Source organism: Somniosus microcephalus, chromosome 11 (genome assembly GCF_052327205.1).
Source record: "Somniosus microcephalus isolate GS21.2 chromosome 11, FLI_Smic_1.0, whole genome shotgun sequence".
Classification (NCBI taxonomy): domain Eukaryota; kingdom Metazoa; phylum Chordata; class Chondrichthyes; order Squaliformes; family Somniosidae; genus Somniosus; species Somniosus microcephalus.
The window spans coordinates 9,288,543-9,310,939 of NC_140997.1; the positions used below are offsets into that span (position 1 = coordinate 9,288,543).

Sequence of the window (22,397 nt, forward strand, 5' to 3'; positions counted from 1 at the left end):
TTGTAGCTGGTGGTTCTGCTTGTAGCAATACCTCTCGTGAGCAGGTACTGACGGAGTTCGTCGCTCATAAAGGATGAGCCCCGGTCGCTATGGATATAGCTAGGGAAGCCAAACAAGGCGAAAAGGTCATTCAGACATTTAATGACCGTGGTACTGGTCATGTCCGGGCACGGGATGGCAAACAGGAAACGGGAGTACTCATCAATTATGTTGAGGAAGTACACGTTGCGGTCAGAGGAGGTGAGGGGCCCTTTAAAATCGACGCTCAGGCGCTCGAAGGGGCGAGTGGCCTTGATCAGGCTTGCTCTGTCTGGCCTATAAAAATGCGGTTTGCACTCGGCACAGATTTGGCAGTTCCTGGTCATGGTCCTGACCTCCTCGATGGAGTAGGGCAGGTTACGGGATTTGATGAAATGGAAGAACCTGGTGACCCCCGGGTAGCAGAGGTCATTGTGGAGGGTCTGCAGTCTATCGACCTTCGCGTTGGCGCATGTACCACATGATAGGGCATCTGGGGGCTCATTGAGTTTCCCGGGCCGGTACAAGATATCGTAATTGTAGGTGGAGAGTTCAATTCTCCACCTCAAGATCTTGTCGTTCTTGATTTTGCCCCTCTGATTATTATTAAACATAAAAGCTACTGAACGCTGGTCAGTGAGCAGGGTAAATCGTTTTCCGGCCAGGTAATGCCTCCAATGTCGCACCGCTTCCACAATGGCCTGGGCCTCCTTTTCGACAGAGGAGTGTTGAATCTCGGGGCCCTGGAGGGTCCTTGAGAAAAAGGCCACGGGTCTCCCCGCCTGGTTAAGGGTTGCAGCTAGGGCGAAGTCGGATGCGTCGCTCTCCACTTGGAAAGGGATGGACTCATCCACTGCGTGCATTGTGGCCTTCGCAAAACCTTTTTTATGAGAGTGAAGGCTGCACATGCCTCTGCTGTCAGGGGGAAGGAGGTGGACTTGATGAGGGGTCTGGCTTTGTCCGCATAGTTGGGCACCCACTGAGCATAGTAAGAGAAAAACCCTAGGCATCTCTTCAGTGCTTTTTGGCAGTGGGGGTCCATATTCCGGTGGGCCGCGTCTAGCGAGAGCGCGAGGGACACTGCCTTCTTCAGGTCGATTTCGCCCTTCTCCAGCAGTCTCTGCCGGGAGTAGTCGGATTTGAGGCCCGCAACGAAGGCATCTCGGATAAGTCCCTCCGCGTGTGTCGCGGCCGATACCTCTTTACAATCGCAGGCTCGGCCAAGTATCTGTAGTGCCCGTAGGAATGCCTCCACTGATTCCCCGGACTGCTGTTTGCGGGATCTCAGGAGGTGTCTGGCCTAAACCGTATTTACCGGGCGTGTGTATTGTCCTTTTAGCAGATCGATAGCCACCGTGTAAGTAGTCGCATCCTGGATGAGCGTGTAGACTTGGTGGCCCACCTTGGAGGCCAGGATTTTTAGTTTGTTTCCATCTAGTGTCACGGCTGAGGCTTCCAGGTAAGCTTCGAAGCAACGCAGCCATTGTGCGAACTTGGTAGACGAACCCGCCTCTTGAGGGTCTAGGTCCAGGCATGTTGGTCTGAGGGCATGCAGCAGCGCCTGCTGCTCAGCGTTTGGTGCCGTCGTTTGCTGCAGCAGCCTGCTGCTCAGCGTTTGGTGCAGCAGCCTGCTGCTCAGCGTTTGGTGCAGCAGCCTACTGCTCAGCGTTTGGTGCCAACATTTTGTTTTTGCTAATAAAATTGATGCGCTATCAATTACTCATAAAAGATGGAGAGTTAGGAGAGTAACTAAAAGGCTTTTATTAGCAAAGAACAGAGCATGCCTCTCGTGGTTGACTGGGTTCCAAGAAGGCAGGGGGCTGCAGAGCAGTCACCTTTATACCTGGGCCTGTGGGTGGAGCCAGGGGCGGCGCCAGCAGAGGCATGCTGAGGCATGCATAGATACAACAGTGTGCAACAACAACAACAACGGTGAACAACAATAACAGTGGTTTACCACACTGAGTAAATAGACTGTTTGCTGTGCGACCTGCCGTAAATCCCAACATCTACAACTCATTGGCTGACACAGTGGTGTTAGTACTCCTTTGTTTATTTAAATCTAAAGAAAACAGTATTTTTCCAGGAACCAATAGCAAAACAATTCATTGTGTGCGGCAAGTGTTAAGCAGCCACATTAATTAACAGATGCAATGTTTAAGAGCTCCAGCTATGTGATATTCCCCACACCCTGCTGACAGTAAGCTCCTGCCAGCAGGCTCATACTTAAGGAGGCTAGCCTCACAAAATCCAGTAGGGTCAACCCAGTGCAACTTCAGGGCTAGAATATAAAGGAGAGGTAGTTTTGCTACAGCTATACAAAGCCCTGGTTAGACCACATCTGGATACTGTGTCCAGTTCTGGGCACCGCACTTTAGAAAGGATATATTGGCCTTGGAAGGAGGGCAGTGCAGATTCACCAGAGTATTACCAGGGCTCCAAGGGTTAGATTATGGGGAAAGATTACATAAACTAGGCTTGTATTCCCAGGAATATAGATGGTTAAGGGGCGATTTGATTGAGGTTTTTAGGATCCTGAAAGGAATTGAAAGGGTAGAGAGAGAGGGGGAGTCTAGGACAAGGGGGCAGAACCTTAAAATCAGAGCCAGTCCTTTCAGGAGAGAAGTTAGGAAACACTTCTTCACACAAAGGATGGTAGAAGTGTGGAACTCTCTCCCACAATAAGCAGTAGATGCTAGCTCAATTAATCATTTTAAATCTGAGATCTATAGATTTTCGTTAGACAAGGGTATAAAAGGATATGGAGCCAAGACAAGTGGATGGAGTTAAGATACAGATCAGACATGATCTCTTTGACTGGCGGAGCAGTCTTGAGGGGCCGAATGGCCTCCTCCTGTTCCTATGACTGAACGCTTTGCTGCAATTTGAAGTTTTTTACAAATAAAAATTGAAGTGTGTGAAATAACTTACACTCCACTCGTACACACTAACAGCAATTCCAGTGGATGCTCCACTCCCAGCCAATCCGATGAAATGGCCACTTCCCACATTGCTGGCAAACAGCGACGCTCCGATCTAATGAAAAAGAGAAGGAAGCTTCAGACCAAACAGTGTTAAATGCTGGTCACCCAATGACAATGAAGTCATGAGCCAAAATACTCACTGGCCACCAAGTCATTTTCCTTCCAGCCAAAAAGTAACCTTTGACAGTGTTCCTCTTTGTCTTGTACATCGCCTGACAGAGAAAATCACAAACAATGCCTCATAATCCAAGATAACCTTGTTCTAGACAGTGCATTGTTATAGATCTATGCTTCTTCTGTTAAACTAATGTCCTGTACAGAGGACAGGATGAAGGGAAAGGTAGGGGTTGATATACCTTAACTCGTCGCTTTTCATGGACTGAATTGATAGGTATATCAATTTTATTGGCTAAATAACAGAGCCCACCCTCGTGGGTGATCGGTTCCAACAAGGAAGAATACTAGCCAAGCGGTCACCTTTATACCTGGGCAAGCAGGCGGAGCCATGGGTGGAGTCAGCTGAGGTCAGCCCAGGTATAACAGCGTGCGTGGCAAGAGGTAACCTTGTGTAGTGATAACAACAGTGTAAACAGTGATAACAACAGTGTAACAATAGTGAACGATAACAGTGGTTTACCACAGGGGTCACAGAACTTGTAGAACCATTACATAACCTGCGAGTGACAATCTATTATTCCCACTAAACTGATTACACCAGTGCCGTATTTCGGATGAGACGTTAACCTGAGGCTCTATCTGCCCTCTCAGGTGGATGCAAAAGATCCCACGGCACTATTTGAAGAAGAGCAAGGCAGTTTTCCCAGTGTCCTGGCCAATATTTATCCCTCAACCAACACCCCTAAAAATAAATGATCTGCCCATTTATCTCATTCTTGTTTGTGGGTCCTTGTTGTGCACAAATTGGCTGCCATGTTTCCCTTCATTGCAACAGTGACTACACTTCAAAATACTTAATAGGCTGTGAACTGCTTTGGGATGTCCTATAAATGCAAGTTCTTTCTTTTTCTTTTACACCATTGAAGAGGCGTCATTGACTTTTTAAACCATATGGGGGGAAAAATTCAGTTGGTTTGCGCCTCCCGTTAGCGCCTTAAGAGGGTGCTAATGGGGCGCAAAGCAACTCGTGCCCGGGCGTGGCGATGTTTGCGCCGCTCATAAAATTAACTAGACATTTTGCGGCGGCGCTAAACGCTACCGCCACGATCTCCTGCGCCGGCAGATCGTGACGTCAGTCGACATGCGCAGCGCCCCAGTAGCGCCCCGGACCGGATATTGAGTGGCGCCCCCTGCCTTACCACCTGCCACCTGCAATGACGGGTTGAGGGGAGCATTTTGCAGTCAGGAAGGGATCGGGGGAGCGCTATTTAAAGGCGACCGCTTCCTGCCTTTTTTTGTTGGTGACATTTTTGCACCACGCATTCTGAGAGAGAGAGAGAGACTTCTGGAGAGATTCAACGCTGTGTGAAGGGGTTTTGGGTACTTTGCAGGTTCATTTTGATTTGCCCTTCCTTGTATCGATTTAGAAGAGACTATGGGGGCTGCATTCTGAGCTCTTTCCCTGGGCCTCTCCATTGTTCTTTCCAGCAGATTTGATGTACCGGTCTCTCCAGGCCGAGATTCAAGGCTGCAATGAGCAGGATGTGGATGGAGAACAAGATGGACCCGCCCCTTTAAGAACTGGCCGGCACCATTGTGTCTGTGTTCCATTGCTGACTGACATCACATGAGCTTTGCCAGCGCTCTGAGGTAGCGCCTCGCTCCTCGGCCTTTGCGCCTTAAGACAGGTGTGTAGCGCCTGATTTCGTGTTCCAATCACCTCCAGGGGCGATAGAAGCCAAGTTTGCAGTCGGAGGCAATAATTAGCGCCAGGCGCTAATCTTTGCACCCGGCCGATAATTGCGCCCCAAATGGGGTGCTACTGAATTTCTCCCCCTCAGTGATTGATTTAGAATTGGGGCACATTACTAGGGTACGTCGCTTGACAGCTGGTAGCTCTGTTTGGAAAAGACAGCCATTACTGTGAAATGACACTCAGGGACACAAAACCAGGTAGGATAAAAAAATGCTGATATGATTCCAAAGAACAGGGAAGACTCTGACCATTACACTGGATCTTCTGTGACATCATTAGTGGCGTGGACAGATGGGATGGTCGCTATTGTACTTTTGAACAGCACTCCCCTTGGTCTATGGCTCCTTGTCATTCGCTGTGAAGCGTCCTGGCATTGTAACTGAGGAGCCCCAGCCAACTGAAGCAGTGGGCTGGATATTACAAGCCCCGAGGAGGTGGGTATGGAGGCGGGACAGCCGGTAAACTTGGAGAAAGTGGGGGCAGATGGCAAAGCCACCCCCATCCTGCCTCTGTGCCCTTTTGCCAGGAAGCGGGAAGATGTGTAGCTTTGGGCCCCATCTCCTGGAGGCGGGAAAGGCATTTAATCCTTTTAACTGCCTGTTAACAGGCAGAAAAAAGGATTAGTGCCATTTTACCTTCACAGGTGAAGGCTTCCCGACCTCGGAGAACCCCGCCGGGTTGGAGGAGACGTGGAGGAGGTCTGCGACGGTCAGAGGCACCTGGTAGTAAGGTGTAGAGGTGAGTGATGGGTGCAAGTGTGGAGTGGTAAGTATGCAAGGTGAGTGATAAGTTTAAAAAAGTGTGCACTTACCTTGTTTTCTTCCTACAGCCTTCAGCCGCGGTGGATCGGGAGAGCCGACATCCTGCTCGTCAGTTTCACAGAATGGCTGTTGGAACCTCCGTTCCAATGGCCATGTGAAATTTAAAATTTGAAAGGTTTGATGAGTCCTCAACACAAGGACTCATCAAACTAAAGAGAATGTCAGTGTTTGACAGCTTCACAGAGCTGTCAAACGCTGACATTTCTTCTTTCAAGAAGTCTTGACAGATAGCACGTCTGACGTTGATGTGATCTGTCAGTGACTTCCTCCCTAATTGGCCTGCTGAGCCCGCAGGGCGGGCTTAACAAGCTCAATCAGGGGTAACTCCCTCTGGTTGGTCAGGCGAGGATGGAGGCGGGACATTGACACGACAAGCAGCAGTCCTGCCTCCAACTCGCCTCCATTGACAAAATCCAGCCCAGTGAGTCTGAGTAACAGGCAGCCCAGGACTGAGGAGTCCCAGCAAACCAAGGCTGAGTGACAGGAAGAGGTAATACACAAGGACATGAACTAGGAGCAGGAGTCGGCCATTCGGCCCTTCGAGCCTGCTCCGCCATTCAATCAGATCATGGCTGATCTACCTCATCTCCACTTTCTTGCACTATCCCCATATCCCTTAATATCCAGAAATCTATCGATCTCTGTCTTGAATATATGCAACGACTGAGCCTCCACAGCCCTCTGGGGTAGAGAATTCCAAAGATTCACCACCCTCTGAGTGAAGACATTTCTCCTGGCAGGGGGATGGGCACCAGGATGTAGCATTAGAAAGGAGAAACAAGGTGCACAAAGGATGGGGAGAGACAGATAGCACCAGAGTAAGAAATATTATAGTATTAGGTGGGATCAGATGAAGAGAGCATACAAGAAGGTCTAAGATAGGTTTACAGTGCATGTGTGTGTGAATGCACGAAGCGTAGTAAATAAGGTTGGTGAGCTGCATGTGCAAATAGCCACATGGGAATATGATGTCGTGGCGATAATGGGGACCTGGCTCAAAAAAGGGCAGGATTGGGTACTAAATATTCCTGGATATAAGATGTTCAGGAAAGATAGGGAATGAAAGAAAGAAAGGAGGTGGGGTGGCAGTATTGGTTAAGGTGAATATTAGTGTTGGAGAGAGAGGATGTCCTGGAGGGGTCAAGGACAGAATCTATTTGGTTAGAGTTAAGAAACAGTAGAGGTGCCATTACACTACTAGCTGTATTCTATAGGCCACCAACTAGTGGGAACGATATAGAGGAGCAAATTTGCAGGGAAATTACAGAGCACTGCAAGAACTATAGTGATAATGGGGGGACTTCAACTATCCTGATATTATCCTAATAATAGTGTAAAGGGCAGAAAGGGGGAAGAATTTTTGAAGTGTGTTCAGGAGAACGCTCTTGATCAGTATGTTTCTGGCCCAATGAGGAAAAAGGCATTGCTGGATCTAGTTCTGGGGAAATGAGGTGGGTCAAGTGGAGCAAGTGTCAGTAGGGGAACATTTAGGGAACAGTGATCATATTATCATGAGGTTTAGATTAACTATGGAAAAGGACAGAGAGCAATCTAGAGTAAAAATACTTAATTGGAAGAAGGCCAGTTTCAGTGGGTTGAGAATGGATCTGGTCCAGGTAAATTGGAATCAAAGATTGGTGGGCTAAAGTGTAATCAAACAATGGGCTGTCTTTAAAGAGGAGATGGTTCGGGTACCGTCTAGATACATTCCCACGAGGGGGAAAGGTAGGTCAACCAAAGTCAGAGTTCCCTGGATGACGAAAGAGATAGAGAGTAAGATGAAGCAGAAAAAGGGGGTGCATGACATAAGTCAGGTTGAGAATACAAGCTGAATATAGAAAGTTCAGAGGGGAAGTGAAAAAGGAAATAAGAGGGGCAAAGAGAGAGTATGAGAATAGATTGCGGATCCAAAGATGTGCGGGTTAGGTTGATTGGCTATGATAAATTGACCCTTAGTGTTAGGGGGATTAAATACGTGGGGTTACGGGGATAGGGTGGGATATGTGTTGGTGTAGGGGTTACAGGGATCGGGTGGGATATGTGTCGGTGCAGGCTCGATGGGCCGAAATGGCCTCTATCTGCACTGTGGGGTTTCTGTGATTTCTGTGATTGGAATCTAACATAAAAGGTAGTCCAAAAGTCTTCTATAGGCATATAAATAGTAAACGGGTAGTAAGAGGAGGGGTGGGGCCGATAGAGACCAAAAAGGAGACCTACGCATGGAGGCAGAGGGCATGGCTGAGGTGCTAAATGAGTTGCATTTGTCTTCACCAAGGGAGAAGAAGATGCTGCCAAGTCAGTGAAAGAGGAGGCAGCGGAGATACTGGATAAGATAAAAATTGATAAAGAGGAGGTACTAGAAAGGCTGGCTGTACTTAAAGTAGTTGTTACCAGGACCAGATGGGATGCATTTTAGGATGCTGAGGGAGTAAAGGTGGAAACTGTGGAGGTATTGGCCATAATCTTCCAATCCTCCTTCGATACACGGGTGGTGCCAGAGGACTGAAGAGTTGAAAATGTTACAACCTTGTTCAAAAAAGGGTGCAAAGATAAAACCAGCAACTACAGACCTGTCAGCTTAACCTCGGGAGTGGGGAAGCTTTTAGAAATGATAGTCTGGGACAAAACAGTCACTTGGAAAAGTGTGGATTAATTAAGCAAAGCCAGCATGGATTTGTTGAAGGCAAATCGTGTTTAACTAACTTGATTGAGTTTTTTGATGAAGTGACAGAGAGGGTTGATGAGGGTAATGTGGTTGATGTAGTGTACATGGATTTCCAAAAGGCGTTTGATAAAGTACCACATAAGAGGCTTGCCAGCAAAGTTGAAGCCCATGGAATAAAAGGGATAGTGACAGCATGGATACGAAATTGGCTAAGTGGCAGGAAACAGAGAGTAGTGGTGAATGGTTATTTTTCGGACTGGGGGAGGGTATACAGTGGTGTTCCCCAGGGGTTGGTACTAGGACCACTGCTTTTCTTGATATATTTTAAGGACTTGTACTTGGGTGTACAGGGCACAATTTCAAAATTTGCAGACGACACAAAAATTGGAAGTATAGTGAACAGTGAGGAGGAGAGTGATAGACTTCAAGAGGACATAGACAGACTGGTGGAATGGGCGGACACGTGGCAGATGAAATTTAATGCAGAAAAGTGTGAAGTGATACATTTTGGTAGGAAGAACGAGGAGAGGCAATATAAACTAAAGGGTACAATCCTAAAGGGGGTGCATGAAGAGAGAGACCTGGGGGTATATGTGCACAAATCATTGAATGTGGCAGGGCAGTTTGAGAAAGCGGTTAAAAAAGCATATGTGATACTGGGCTTAGCAAGGAAGTTATGATGAACTTTTATAAAACACTGGTTCGGCCACAACTGGAGTATTGTGTCCAATTCTGGGCACCGCACTTTAGGAAGAATGTGAAGGCCTTAGAGAGGGTGCAGAAAAGATTTACGAGAATGATTCCAGGGATGAGGGACTTCAGTTACGTGGATAGACTGGTGAAGCTGGGGTTGTTCTCCTTGGAGCAGAGAAGGTTGAGAGGAGATTTGATAGAGGTGTTCAAAATCATGAGGGGCCTGGACAGAGTAGAGAGAGAGAAACTGTTCCCATTGGCGGAAGGGTCGAGAACCAGAGCACACAGATTTACGGTGAAGAACCAAAGGCGTCATGAGGGAAAACTTTTTTACGCAGGGAGTTGGATAAGTACCTGAAGGAAAAAAATTTCAGGGCTACGGGGAAAGGGTGGGGGAGTGGGACTAGTTGAGGTGCTCTTGCAGAGAGCCAGCACGAGCTAGATGGGCCAAATGACCCCCTTCTATGCTGTAACCATTCTATGATTCCAATGGCTCAGTGGCTAAGGTAGCTGCCCGTTGTAGCGCTGAGCAATGCAGAGCAGGAGAGATCCAGGCACCATCCTCAGTCTGTGTTGAGTTAGCTGATCTCAGCTAAACCAGCAATAGGGTAGATAAGGTCCTTAAGTGTTCTTGGTTTAGGGAGATGAAAAATCACCTAGGATTTCTGCTCCTCATCATTATCCAATGGCCTCTGCCCAGAAAGTGTATGGCCCCGATATTAACGGGGAGGCAGGGAGGATTTAGGGGAGCGTGATAGCATTGGGAAAACCCACAAGGCCTCATTTAATTAATCTACAGCAGACTCCCAACCGACAGCCAACCAAATTAACAGGCTGGCCGGCGGGTGGGAGAGCAGCAGGAGGACAACAGGCCATGATTTGGGCGGGATGCAGGGAGAGGCCGTGCTTGGGAGGGAGAGGACAATAGAGCCGTGATTGGAGTGGGGAGGAGAGAGGACAATAGAGCCGTGATTGGAGTGGGGAGGAGAGAGGACAATAGAGCCACGATCGGGAGGGAGGAGAGAGGACAATAGAGCCCTGATCGGGAGGGAGGAGAGAGGGCAATAGAGCCGCGATCGGGAGGGGAGGAGAGAGGACAATAGAACCACGATCGGGAGGGAGGAGAGAGGACAATAGAGCCGCGATCGGAGTGGGGAAGGGAAGGGAAATGAGGACAACGGGCCGCGATCGGCTCCTCCTGCCTCGGATTTGCTGTCAGGAGTCCCACAGCTCGGGCCTCTCCCTCGCTGTTAAAGTTAAGTCGTAACGCCGATGATGTCGTCGGGCCGTGACCTTTGAATGTTAGCTAGGCCCCCGCATGCCTTTTGCGGGAGCCTCGTCGATGGCCTCATTTGTCTTTGTTAAATTTTAAATGGGTGGGAACAGGGTTGATCAATCCTGATATTTTAACCCCTCCATCGCCCCGACCCCCTCCCACCCATCCGGGGCGAGGAGAGGATTAAAATCAGGGCCCGTGTGTCTGGAAATCAGGTAGCAGCAGTGTCTGACATGGTTGTTATGCACCACTGTGGACAAATTGCCTACCAACACTCGGGTCACATCTTGCCAGTGACCTTTGCACTGACCCCAGGCAAGAATCAAAAAAAGGGACAAAAATGACTGATAATTTAACCTCTCAACCTGCTAGCGACCTCTGTCTGAAGATCAGTGAGCTTGACATTGCTGTGAAAGATGTGGAGCCTAGGGTGAGGTTTGTGCTGGTAGTTGTTTTATTCAGACATTGGTTTCATTGATTGTTGTCGAGAGATCTCCATATTTATGAATCTGCCTGTGAACAATTCTCACTCCATCATACACAGTTAGAATAAAGATTTCACGGATGAGCTGGTGCTCATAATTAAAACCAACAGTTGTTAATTCAGTTTTCTGTTTGTCAGGCTCTACAACAGCAAGGACACAATATTCCTGGAGATCTATTCCGCTGCCACAAGTGTGGATTGGAACCTCCACCAGCCTCAGCCCCAGGCCTGAGACCCCATCACAGGGCAGGCTGGGCGGGCCACCTGCTAGGGTACATTAACGCGCCTGATCTGGATCACGCGCTGATGGAATGTGGGAGTACTGTCTTACCACTCCCTTGGTGGAGAGGAAGCCCTAAAGAGAAGTGGCTTCCTCGAGTCCTCTGCTCCTAGTGGAGCAAGTGGGCCTCTTGGGAAAGGTAACTGATTCCCTCCAGGATCAACTACCTTTCCCAAGTAAAGGCTTGGGGCCTGTTTACCAGCCTCAGCAAGACTCTATGGAGGCTCAAAGAAAGCGTGAAAGGTGGATTTTCTATGGGAAGCCTGGGAACACCCCCAGACATGCTCCTTTGATTTAAGTGAGGCAGGCAGAAAATCCACCCATGGCATCCACCCCACTGGAAAATGGCCGCAAGTAAAAAAAACGAGGTGAAATCCATGGGGAAATAGGATCCACCCCAAATTCCAGCCGCAGTTAGCACATCCACCTGATCTGTCTGCTCCGCGTCTGTGATCTGGGCCAGAGTTTTGGGGTCCAAGTGCATGCTTAATCTCTGCAACGGTTCATTTTCAAACTCCTGATGTTGAGGCTACCTCTTTCAAGGAATGTAGAAGAAGGATTTTTAATTAAGCGTGTGTTTTCAACCAGCATAGTTTAGTGAATAGACAGATTGAGACCTTACCCAGAATCCTACAAGCAAGACAAATACGATGTACAAGGCCAGGACAGCAGTATCCGCCTCATTCAGTGTCACGTGCGAGATCACATATTCTTCAGGTTTCACCGCGCTGGCAGGGGAGTTGTGTACCCTGAACAAAGGGCTCTGTGTAACTGTCTTCATACTTCAGGCCTTGGCAGTAAAATAGGAGAATCAGATGGGTTTAAATAACTAGAATATAAATAAAAATGGACTTTGTTCCTCCCCAATTTTCGCCCTTTCCTTCCCGATTAATTCCTAGCAGGGGTACAGTTCCATGAGCATCAAGATTCTCACCCAAGTGGCACCTTTTTTACATGTGCGTCTTCACAGTGAGTTTCAGCGGCTATTTAACCATTACGGTTACAACAGCCAAAACTGTTCTTGGCCTCACCTGAAACCCACATATGTACACTCTCCAGCACTCGCTGGATAGTGATCAGGAGCTGGAACCCTGGCTGATTTTCCCCTCAATGCAATGGCACTGAAACCAGATGTAGTTCCCCTACCCCCACCTCAGCAGATTTAATCTAACTCAACACAGACCGGGAGTTAAACCTGGATCCTTCCTAGTCTGCGTGACTCAGTTATGCACTAAATAAAACTGCCGACTAGCGAAGCATTTTAATTCTTTACTTTTAGACTTGCATCATAACAGTAACAACAACCTGCATTTATATAGTGCTTCTCGCGTAGAAAAATGCCCTGAGGTGTTAAAATAAAATGGATGCAAAACCAAAGAAGGGGATATTAGGAGAGATGAACAGAAGCTTGGTCAAAGAGAGGAAATTTCAGAGCGTGCAGTGTAGGTGGCTGAAGGCACAGCTGCCAATAATGGGGCAAATGAAGGGGGAATGCACAAGAGGCCAGAGTCCGAGGATCAGAGAGTTCAGGGTGGAGTAGGGCAGGAGAGTGTTACAGAGATAGGCAGGGGTGAGGCATGAAGGGATTCAAACATAAGAATGTGAGTTTTAAATTGGCAGCATTGGAAACCAATGTCATTCAGCGAGGACAGGGTCGATGGATGAGCAGAACTGGGTACAGAATAGGATAGGCAGCAGTCTTGGATGTGCTGATGTTTATGGAGGATGGATGATTGCCAGATGATCATTGGAATAGTCCAGTATGGAGCTAACAAAGACATGGATGAGGTTTTCAATAGCAGATGGATTAGAGTAGGGATGGAGACCAGTGATGTTACGGAGGTGGAAGTCCTTTGTCTTCAGTCCCTGCCACCGACTCTATCCCTCTCCCTGGCAACTTTCTGAGGCTGAACCAGACTGTTGACAACCTTGGTGGTGTGTTTGACCTCGAGATGAGCTTCCAACCACATTCCCACACCATCACTAAGACCGCCTATTACCACCTTCGTAACATCGCCTGACTCCACTCCTGCCTCAGTTCATCAGCTGCTAAAATCCTCATCTATGCATAATTACTTCTAGACTTGACTATTCTAATACATTCCTTGCGGGCCATCCATCTTTCGTCCTCCATAAACTTAAGGTTATCCAAAACTCATATCTTAACTCGCACCAAGTCCTGTTCACCCATCACACCTGTGCTTGCTGAACTACATTAGTTTCCGATTAAGTAACGCCTCGATTTTAAAATTCTCATCCTTATTTTCAAATCCCTCCCCATCTCTCTAACCTTCTGCAGCCCTACAACCCTCCAAGATATCTGTGCTCCTCCAATTCTGGCCTCTTGCGCATCCCTGATTTTAATTGCTCCACCATTGGCAGCCGTGCCTTCAGCTGCCTGGGTCCTAAGCTCTAGAATTCCCTCCCTAAACCTCTCTGCCTCTCTACTTCTCTTTCCTCCTTTAAGACGTTCCTTAAAACCTACCTCTTTGACCAAGCTTTTAGTCATCTGCCTAATTTCTCCTTATGTGGCTTGGTGTCAAATTTTGTTTGATAATGCTCCTGTGAAGCACCTTGGGATATTTTATTACATTAAAGGTGCTATCTAAAATGTAAGTTGTTGTTGTTGGTCAAATAGGACGCTGAGGTTGTGAGCAGTATGGTTCTGCCCGAGACAGTGGACAGGGAGTGAGATGAAATCAGTGGCAAGGGAACGGAGTTTGTGACGGGTCAAAGATGATGGATTCAGTCTTCCCATTGATTAACTGGAGGAAATTGCAGCTTATCCAAGTCTGACAATACAGAGGCAGGGAAGGGGTCAAGAGAAGTGGTGGAGAGGCAGAGCTGTGGATCCTGACCCCATGTCTGCGGATAATGTCGCCAAGGGGCAGCATGTAGATGAGGAAGGGGAGGAGGCTAAGAATATATCTTTGGGGGAACTAAAGAGATAATGCTGCAGGGGCCAGAGATGAAGCCATTACTGGAGATGCTTTGGCTATGATCAGATAGGCAATAGTAGAATCAAGCAATGGCAGTCCCACTGAACTGGATAACACAAGGCGGCATTGGATGATGGTATGGTCAACCATGTCAAAGGCTGCAGAGAGGTCAAGGGGGGGATAATGCACAGTCACAGAGGATGTAAATTGTGATTTTAGTTAGGGCCATTTCAGTGCTGTGGCCGATTGGAGAGATTCAAATAGGGAGTTGCGGTAAAGATGGGCTTGGATTTGGGAGGCAACACGTTAAAGGAGCAGGAAGTGGGTCTCGGACAAGGTGAGCTCAATTAGGGAAGTGACACAGGTTCAGGGCGAGGGCAGCCCGAGGGCAGGTTTGTTGATGGGCAAGAGAAATGGATGGTCTCAATTTTAGTGACAAAGAACTCCATGCACTCCTCGCATTTGTTGTTGGAGTTGAGGGTGGAAGGGTAGGGGAGAGGGTTTAAGGAGGCGCTTTGTAATCGAGACAAAAAGGCTTTGGCCTCAGGATGATCCTGGTGTAGTGGGTCATTTCAGCAGAGGAGAGAGATGTGATTTGGCCAGATGGACGGCTAAACCAGTTGTGTGCCAGATACACTCCAGACTACACCCATGTCCAACAATTAACGATGAATTGGAATAAGCGGCTTACTGGAGAATACATGGGATAGCCACAATGTTCTTCTGTCACCTCAGAGATCCAGGGATAGATTAAGATTTCTTGGTGGCCTAATAAAAAAGACTTGCAATTATATAATGCATATATATACAGGCACGCGCGAACCACAGGTGCAGCACCCAAACTCTACTTCTAGCTTTTCTACCGGGTTGCTCGCAACAGTGCCCGAGATCATCACAGGGCCCCATATTTGGCTGGAGCCCTTGGGCACAGGCCCTTGGGTCCGTGCATTAATCTGCCCCTGCAGAAATGAAAAAGTAATATTCTGCTAGGCCAGTGCGAACAGGGTAAGCTACTTGGACAGATTTATTTGCAGATAAAATATATTAAAGCATAAAGATGTTAATATGGTCCAATAACAAAACTTACATTGATATATCAAGTGGTTTGACCAGAGGAGTCTCTCCTCAGCAAATTCTTCATAATGTGGTTGTTTTATATTGATTTATGTAAGATAATTCTTCATGGAATTTCGATAGACTCTGGAACAGTACCCATGGATTGGAGGGGAGCTAATGTTACCCCACTATTCAAAAAAGGTGGTAGAGAGAAAACGGGGAATTATAGACCGGTAAGCCTGACATCGGTAGTGGGGAAAATGCTAGAGTCCATTATAAAAGATGTAATAGCAGAACACTTGGAAAACAGTGACAGGATCGGACAAAGTCAACATGGATTTACAAAAGGTAAATCATGCTTGACTAATCTACTGGAATTTTTTGAGGATGTAACTGGTAAAATAGATAAGGGAGAACCAGTGGATGTGGTGTATTTGGACTTTCAGAAGGCTTTTGATAAGGTCCCGCATAAGAGATTAGCGTGTAAAGTTAAGGCACATGGGATTGGGGGCAAGGTATTGACTTGGATAGAGAACTGGTTGGCAGACAGAAAGCAAAGAGTTGGAATAAACGGGTCTTTTTCCGAGTGGCAGGCAGTGACTAGTGGGGTACCGCAGGGATCGGTCCTAGGACCCCAGCTATTCACAATATATATTAATGATCTAGACAAGGGAACTAGATGTAATATCTCCAAGTTTGCAGATGACACAAAGCTAGGTGGGCGTGTGTGCTGTGAGGAGGTTGCCGAGAAACTCCAGTATGATTTGGACAGGTTGAGTGATTGGGCAGAAGCATAACTGATGCAATATAACGTGGATAAATGTGAGGTTATCCACTTTGGTGGCAAAAACAGGAAGGCAGATTATTATTTGAATGGCAATAGATTGGGAGAAGGGGAAGTGCAACGAGACCTGGGTGTCCTTGTGCACCAGTCGCTGAAGGTAAGCATGCAGGTGCAGCAGGCGGTTAAGAAGGCAAATGGTATGTTGGCCTTTGTAGCGAGAGGGTTCGAGTACAGGAACAAGGATGTCTTGCTGCAGTTGTACAGGGCCTTGGTGAGACCACATCGTGAGTATTGTGTGCAGTTTTGGTCGCCTTACCTGAGGAAGGACGTTCTTGCCACGGAGGGAGTGCAGCGAAGATTCACCAGACTGATACCTGGGATGGCAGGAATGACGTATAAGGAGAGATTGGGTCGACTGGGCTTATACTCGCTGGAGTTTAGAAGAATGAGAGGGGATCTCATTGAAACATTTAAAATTCTAACAGGACTAGACAGACTAGATGCAGGAAGGATGTTCCTGATGGCCGGGGAGTCCAGGGGTCACAGTCTAAGGATAAGGGGTAAGCCATTTAGGACAGAGATGAGGAGGAATTTCTTCACCCAGAGAGTGGTGAACCTGTGGAATTCTCTACCACAGATGGCAGTAGAGGCCAATTCATTAAATATATTCAAGAAGGAGTTAGATATATTTCTTAAGGCTAAAGGGATCAAGGGATATGGAGAGAAAGCAGGGACCGGGTACTGAACTTGGATAATCAGACATGATCTCATTGAATGGCGGAGCAGGCTCGAGGGGCCGAATGGCCTACTCCTGCTTCTAACTTCTATGTTTCTATGTTCTATTTGCTTCTTATGTGAAAAAGGCTAGGTGAATGAGAGGACAAGACCACAAGAGGATCTCGGGATTATAAGTGTGTTGTTTCTCTGACGCAGAAGCACATTTACTGAGGATGACCAGCTTTGATCCGGGTGACAGCTGTGGCTCAGTGGGTAGGAATCTCTCTCCTCTGAGTCAGAAGGTTGTGGGTTAAAGCTCCACTCCAGCGATTTAAACATATAATCCAGGTTGACACCAGTGTAGTACTGAGTGAGTGCGGCACTATCAGAGGTACTATCTTTCGAATGAGATGTTAAACCATAAGCAAGTTGCTGCTGTGAAATACTGGTGCCTGAGTGCAGGCGTATCATAAATGGCACAGGCACCCACTCTTACTGTGCAAGTGATCTAATTTATGAGATTTGGAGCAGGGTCGAGACCAGGGCAGACCTGTGAGAAGAAGTCCCATTGCACTGCACTTTTGGCGGTAAAGTAGGACTTCTGGAATTTCTAGGCTTTTATGCATTGTGACTGGATTTAAAGGGACACCACCCTGCTTTTTGAATGTGTTTAAGGAAGTGGGATCCTCGGTTGATGGTTTTCACATTTTAAAGTATCTAATTTGATCTTTCTTCACATGATTGCAAAGAAACGCAAGCAGCCTCTCTCCTGAGTGAGGCAGAGAGGAAAGAGTCACTACCGAGGGGTGAAGGGAAAGGGGGAATTAGGGCTATTCACACTAATGACTCTTAATCCTAGTTTCATGTTGCAAATGATAGTTCTTTGTTGGTATGGTGTTTTTGAGCTCCAGTCATAGACAAGAAAAGATCTGCTCATTAACCAACCATTAGATAGGGCAAAAGCAAAATACTGCAGATGCTGGAAATCTGAAATAAAAACAGAAAATGCTGGAAATGCTCAGTGTTTCAGGTCGATGACCTTTCGTCGGTTCGATAGGGCAGTTGTCTCTGTGAAAGTTCTGACTCCTGCAGGACATATCCCTATGGTGCTACCCTCATGCAGCTCTCCAACATAACTCTCAAACAAGTCCTTGCCTCCAAAGGGAGGGGTCATTATCTGCTGTAGTTCAGTGGGGAATTCCTGAAGGGAATAGCCAATCTTAAACGGCAGAACAGCTTACCTTGCACAGCAGAGTCCAGAGCATGATAGAAGCTTGCTGCTGCTTTGGAGCATTTTGTATAAACTTCTCCCTAAAGGATTCATGAGCATATCCAATTACAGACTCTGGCTGCAATATTTGCTGGTACAAAAACCTCCAACCAATATACCTGATGGCAGGCTATTCTGATCTTAAGCAAAATACCACTGGTGCTATAAACCCACCCATCCTAAATTCATGACAAAGTGGGACAGGATCTATGTTTTTGTATTTATGCTTTGCCAAAGAAACAAGAACCTGAAGTGTATGTTCATTGGTGAATATAATAAGAGCCTGTTAGAACAATGGATCCTATATGTGAGGTCTATCATGGTTCCAAATGGGTGCGTGCACAGACCCCGCCACAGACTCTGGGCAATAGTCACAGGGAGGGAGGCTGAAAGAATTGCCCAAAGGATTGGACTTTGAACTTTTGAGAAGCCTGAATCACTTGCTCAATCCCTGGTTTAAGTATCTTCAGCTTGTGAGCCACCCTAGAATTAAGAGCTTCAACTACCCCAAGGTCTGGTCAGGTGAATATGATGAGAAAGGTTTGGCAAAACATCATCCTGCACCTCGCCTGAACTCCATATCCCAGGGTGAAGAAGACTTGGTAATGGCCTGTAAGGTACTCTGCGGTTTAATGGTCATTTCTGTGAGGGGGTCTTTGTACCCTATAGTCAACAGCAGTCAAGTCAATTGTTAGCCTCTTGAAAGAAGAGGCCAGAGTGGTGTATTTCTACAAAATTATCCTTGCTACATTGGATTCTTTTGATTAGTGGAAGTGACACAAAAAGTAGTTGAAAGAGCTGGGTCCCTTCTTTAAACTGGTGGGAATTCCCTGGAGAAGAGGAGGGCCCTATTGGATTACTAACAAGAGGGTTGGGCAGGTTTTTCACTTGTATCCCAGTTGACAGAGTCAGAAAAGAAAGAACTGCTAAAAGGCCAGCTACTGACTGCCCATTATAGGTTCTGAAGCGATCCTGATCCTGATCCTGCAGCAGAGGACTTGTTGTTAGGCCTCAAAGCAGAGTGGGAAATGACATAATTCCATGCCCCAGCACTGGTGGGTACTATGGTAGGTCTCAACAATGTACTCGATGGCAGGTTAATCAGGACCATGGAAGAGCTGTCCATGTACCAATTGTAAGCAAGGCAGAGCAAAGGCATCATTGGAACCAAGTCTCCCGTGAGGAGAACTAACAGGAACAAAAATCTTGTTCCTGGCCAGTACAATGCAGTGTGTCGAGCAATACCAATCGGGGAAACCATGGGGGACAGGTCGTAGATTATGCCAAGGTTGTAGACTCTGGACAGTGGAGGGGTGTAGGAGGAATGCAATCCCAAATACAGAACATGCGACAGGCATTGACTACCTGTCTTTGCAAAGCTTGTCATGCCTACTGGGAGATTCTGAGACACTGTGGTGCCACTTGTGGTTCTTTAATTGCTGATTCTTGGTGGCAGCATTTAACATTATCAGAGATGTGGATTCTGACTGACTTAGGTGTGTCTGGAAGTCTCTTGCTACATTATAGATTGAGACTTAAAAATTCTAGAACACAGCCATTTTATGACTTACTGCGAGGCATCTGAGGCTGTGCTTGTATTGATCAGTGAATGAGAAGGCTTGTGAACATTTAATATACAGTACATTTGTCCCTTGAAGAAAATCGCTCAAACATTTAAAAAATAATTGAACCACTAGAGGGTAAACTAACTAAAAAAGTGACAAATTATGAGTTAAAAACTGAGTAAAATCTGACAAGTTAACATGTGTGATAGTGTAGTGGTTACGGTCCTGGACTTGTAACCTAGAGATCATGGGCCAAGTTTTCCTTCCAGCAGCAGGATGATGGTAGGGCAGGAGGTATGCTCGCCCTCCAACTCCTCAACAACCCAGACCCGTTTTTCTGGGTCAAAGCCATTGTCCAGGCAGGGCAGGTTCCCAGTGGGGTTCCTGCCGATAGTCGAATACACTATCCTCCCCCAACACCTCTCCTCCGTCGTCCAGCTGAGTGGGACTGCTCTTGCCTGCTTCCACGCTTACCTATCCAGTCATAGCCAGAAAATCTCCTGCAATGGCTCCTCTTCCCAATCCCACACCGTTAGTCTCCTCCTATTTCTCATCTACATGCTGCGCCTTGTAGACATCTGAAGCCATGACGTCAGGTTCCACATGTACACTGACGATGCCCAGCTCTCCCTCACCACCACCTCTCTAGACCTCTCCACTGCATCAGTGCTGTCAGCCTGCTTGTCCAATATTCAGTCCTGGATGATTAAACATTGGGAAAACTGAAGCCATGGTCTTTGGCCCACCGCACGAACTCCGTTCCCTTGCCATCGATTCCATCACCCTCCCTGGCCACTGTCTCAGGTTGAACCAGACTATTCATATCCTTGGCATCCTGTTTGACCCCTAAGCTGAGCTTCCAACCTCATACCCTCTCTATCATAAAGACCGCCAACTTCCACCTCTGTAATATCACCCATCTGTGCTCCGCCTCAGCTCATAAGAACATAAGAAATAGGAGCAGGAGTAGGCCATTCGGCCCTTTGAGCCTGCTCTGCCATTCAATGAGATCATGGCTGATCTTCTGTCTCAACTCCATTCACCGGCCCTATCGCCATATCCCTTGATGCCCTTACTAGTCAGAAATCTATCGACTTCTGTTTTGAATATACACAATGACTGAGCCTCCACAGCCCTCTGGGGTAGAGAATTCCAAAGATTCACCACCCTCTGTGTGAAGAAATTTCTTCTCATCTCAGTCCTGAATAGCCTACCCTTTATCCTGTGGGTGTGGCTCCTCGTTCTAGACTCCCCAGCCAAGGGAAACATTCTCCCAGCATCCACCCTATCAAGCCCTGTAATAATTTTGTATGCTTCAATGAGATCCCCTCTTGTTCTTCTGAATTCAAGAAAATACAGGAATCAATTTTGTGAACCTTCGTTGCACTCCCTCTATGGCAAGTATATCCTTCCTTAGGTAAGGAGACCAAAATTGTACACAGTACTCCAGGTGTGGTCTCACCAAGGCCCTATATAATTGGAGTAAGACTTCTTTACTCCTGTACTCAAATCCTCTTGTAATGAAGGCCAACATACCATTTGCCTTCCTAATGACTTGCTGCACCTGCACATTCACTTTCAGTGACTCATGTACAAGGACACCCAGGTCCCTTTGAGCATCTGCATTCCCCAATCTTTCACCACTTAGGAAATACACTGCCTTTCTGTTTTTTCTACAAAAGTGAATAACTTCACATTTATCCACATTATATTCCATCTGCCATGTTCTCACCCACTCACTGAGCCTGTCGAGATCCCCTTGAAGCCTCTTCACATCCTCTTCACAACTGACACTGCCACTTAACTTTGTATCATCAGCAAATTTGGAAATGTTACATTAAGTCCCCTCATCCAAATCATTGATATAGATTGTGAATAGCTGGGGCCCAAGCACCGATCCTTGCGGTACTCCACTAGTCACAGCCTGCCATCCTGAAAAAGACCCGTTTATCCCTACTCTTTGTTTCCTGTCTGTTAACCAATTCTCAATCCATGCTAGTATATTACCCCCCAATTCCATGTGCCCTAATTTTGTTCACCAACCTCTTGTGTAGGACCTTGTCGAAGGCCTCCTGAAAATTCAAACACACCACATCTACCAGTTCCCCTTTGTCTACTCCACTAGTTACATCCTCAAAGAACTCCAATAGGTTTGTTAAACAGGATTTCCCTTTCATAAATCCATGTTGACTCTGCCCAATCTTACTATTAGTTTCTAAGTGCCCAGTTATTGCATCCTTTATGATAGATTCCAGCATTTTCCCCAACTACTGAAGTGAGGCTAACAGGTCTGTAGTTCCCCGTTTTCTCTCTCCCTCCTTTCTTAAATAGCGGGGTTACATTTGCTATCCCACAATCTGCAGGAACCGTCCCAGAATCTATAGAATTTTGGAAGATGACAACCACTGCGACCACTATCCCAATGGCCACCTCTTTCAAAACCCTAGGATGTAGGTCATCCAGTCCTTGGGATTTATCGACTTTTAGTCCCATTAATTTTTCTAGTACTGTTTTTTTACTAATAATTTCTTTAAGTTCCTCATTCTCGCCACACCCTTGGTTTTCTCGTATTTCTGGGAGGTTTTTTTTCTTCCTCCGTGAAGACACAAACAAAAGTATTTATTTAATTTCTCCGCCATTTCCTCATTCCCCATTATAAATTCTCCCGTCTCTGACTGTAAAGGACCTACATTTACCTTCGCCAGTCTTTTCCTTTTCATATACCTAAAGAAGCTTTTACAATCCATTTTTATATTTTTCGCTAGTTTGTGCTCATATTCCATCTTCCCTTTCTTTATCAATTTCTTGGTCCCCCTTTGCTGATTCCTAAAAAGATTCCAATCCTCAGGCTGACCGCTTTTTCTGGCAACTTTATAAGCTTCCTCCTTTGACTTAATACTAGCTTTAATTTCTTTTGTTAGCCATGGTTGGATCACTTTTCCTTTTGGGTTTTTATGCCCTAGAGGAATATG

The 22,397-nt window shown here is 46.8% G+C and overlaps 1 protein-coding gene across 5 annotated transcripts in view; it reads right to left on the bottom strand.

The window, feature by feature from the left end:
- Positions 1–22,397, bottom strand: part of LOC147110292 (sodium/myo-inositol cotransporter 2-like) — a 126,600-nt gene that overhangs the window by 102,039 nt on the left and 2,164 nt on the right. For 2 of the 5 annotated variants that reach the window (XM_086000132.1, XM_086000129.1), the window contains exons 2-5: positions 14,725–14,801; positions 11,717–11,884; positions 3,143–3,214; positions 2,950–3,054 (exon numbers count right to left, since the gene is read on the bottom strand). In XM_086000132.1, coding sequence (XP_085856258.1) covers positions 2,950–3,054; positions 3,143–3,214; positions 11,717–11,875 — 336 coding nt within the window. In that variant the 5' untranslated portion in view covers positions 11,876–11,884; positions 14,725–14,801. Of the gene's footprint in view, positions 1–2,949; positions 3,055–3,142; positions 3,215–5,686; positions 5,941–11,716; positions 11,885–14,724; positions 14,802–22,397 lie in introns of those variants that run through there. The other 3 variants (XM_086000130.1, XM_086000131.1, XM_086000134.1) reach the window with 3 other exon arrangements.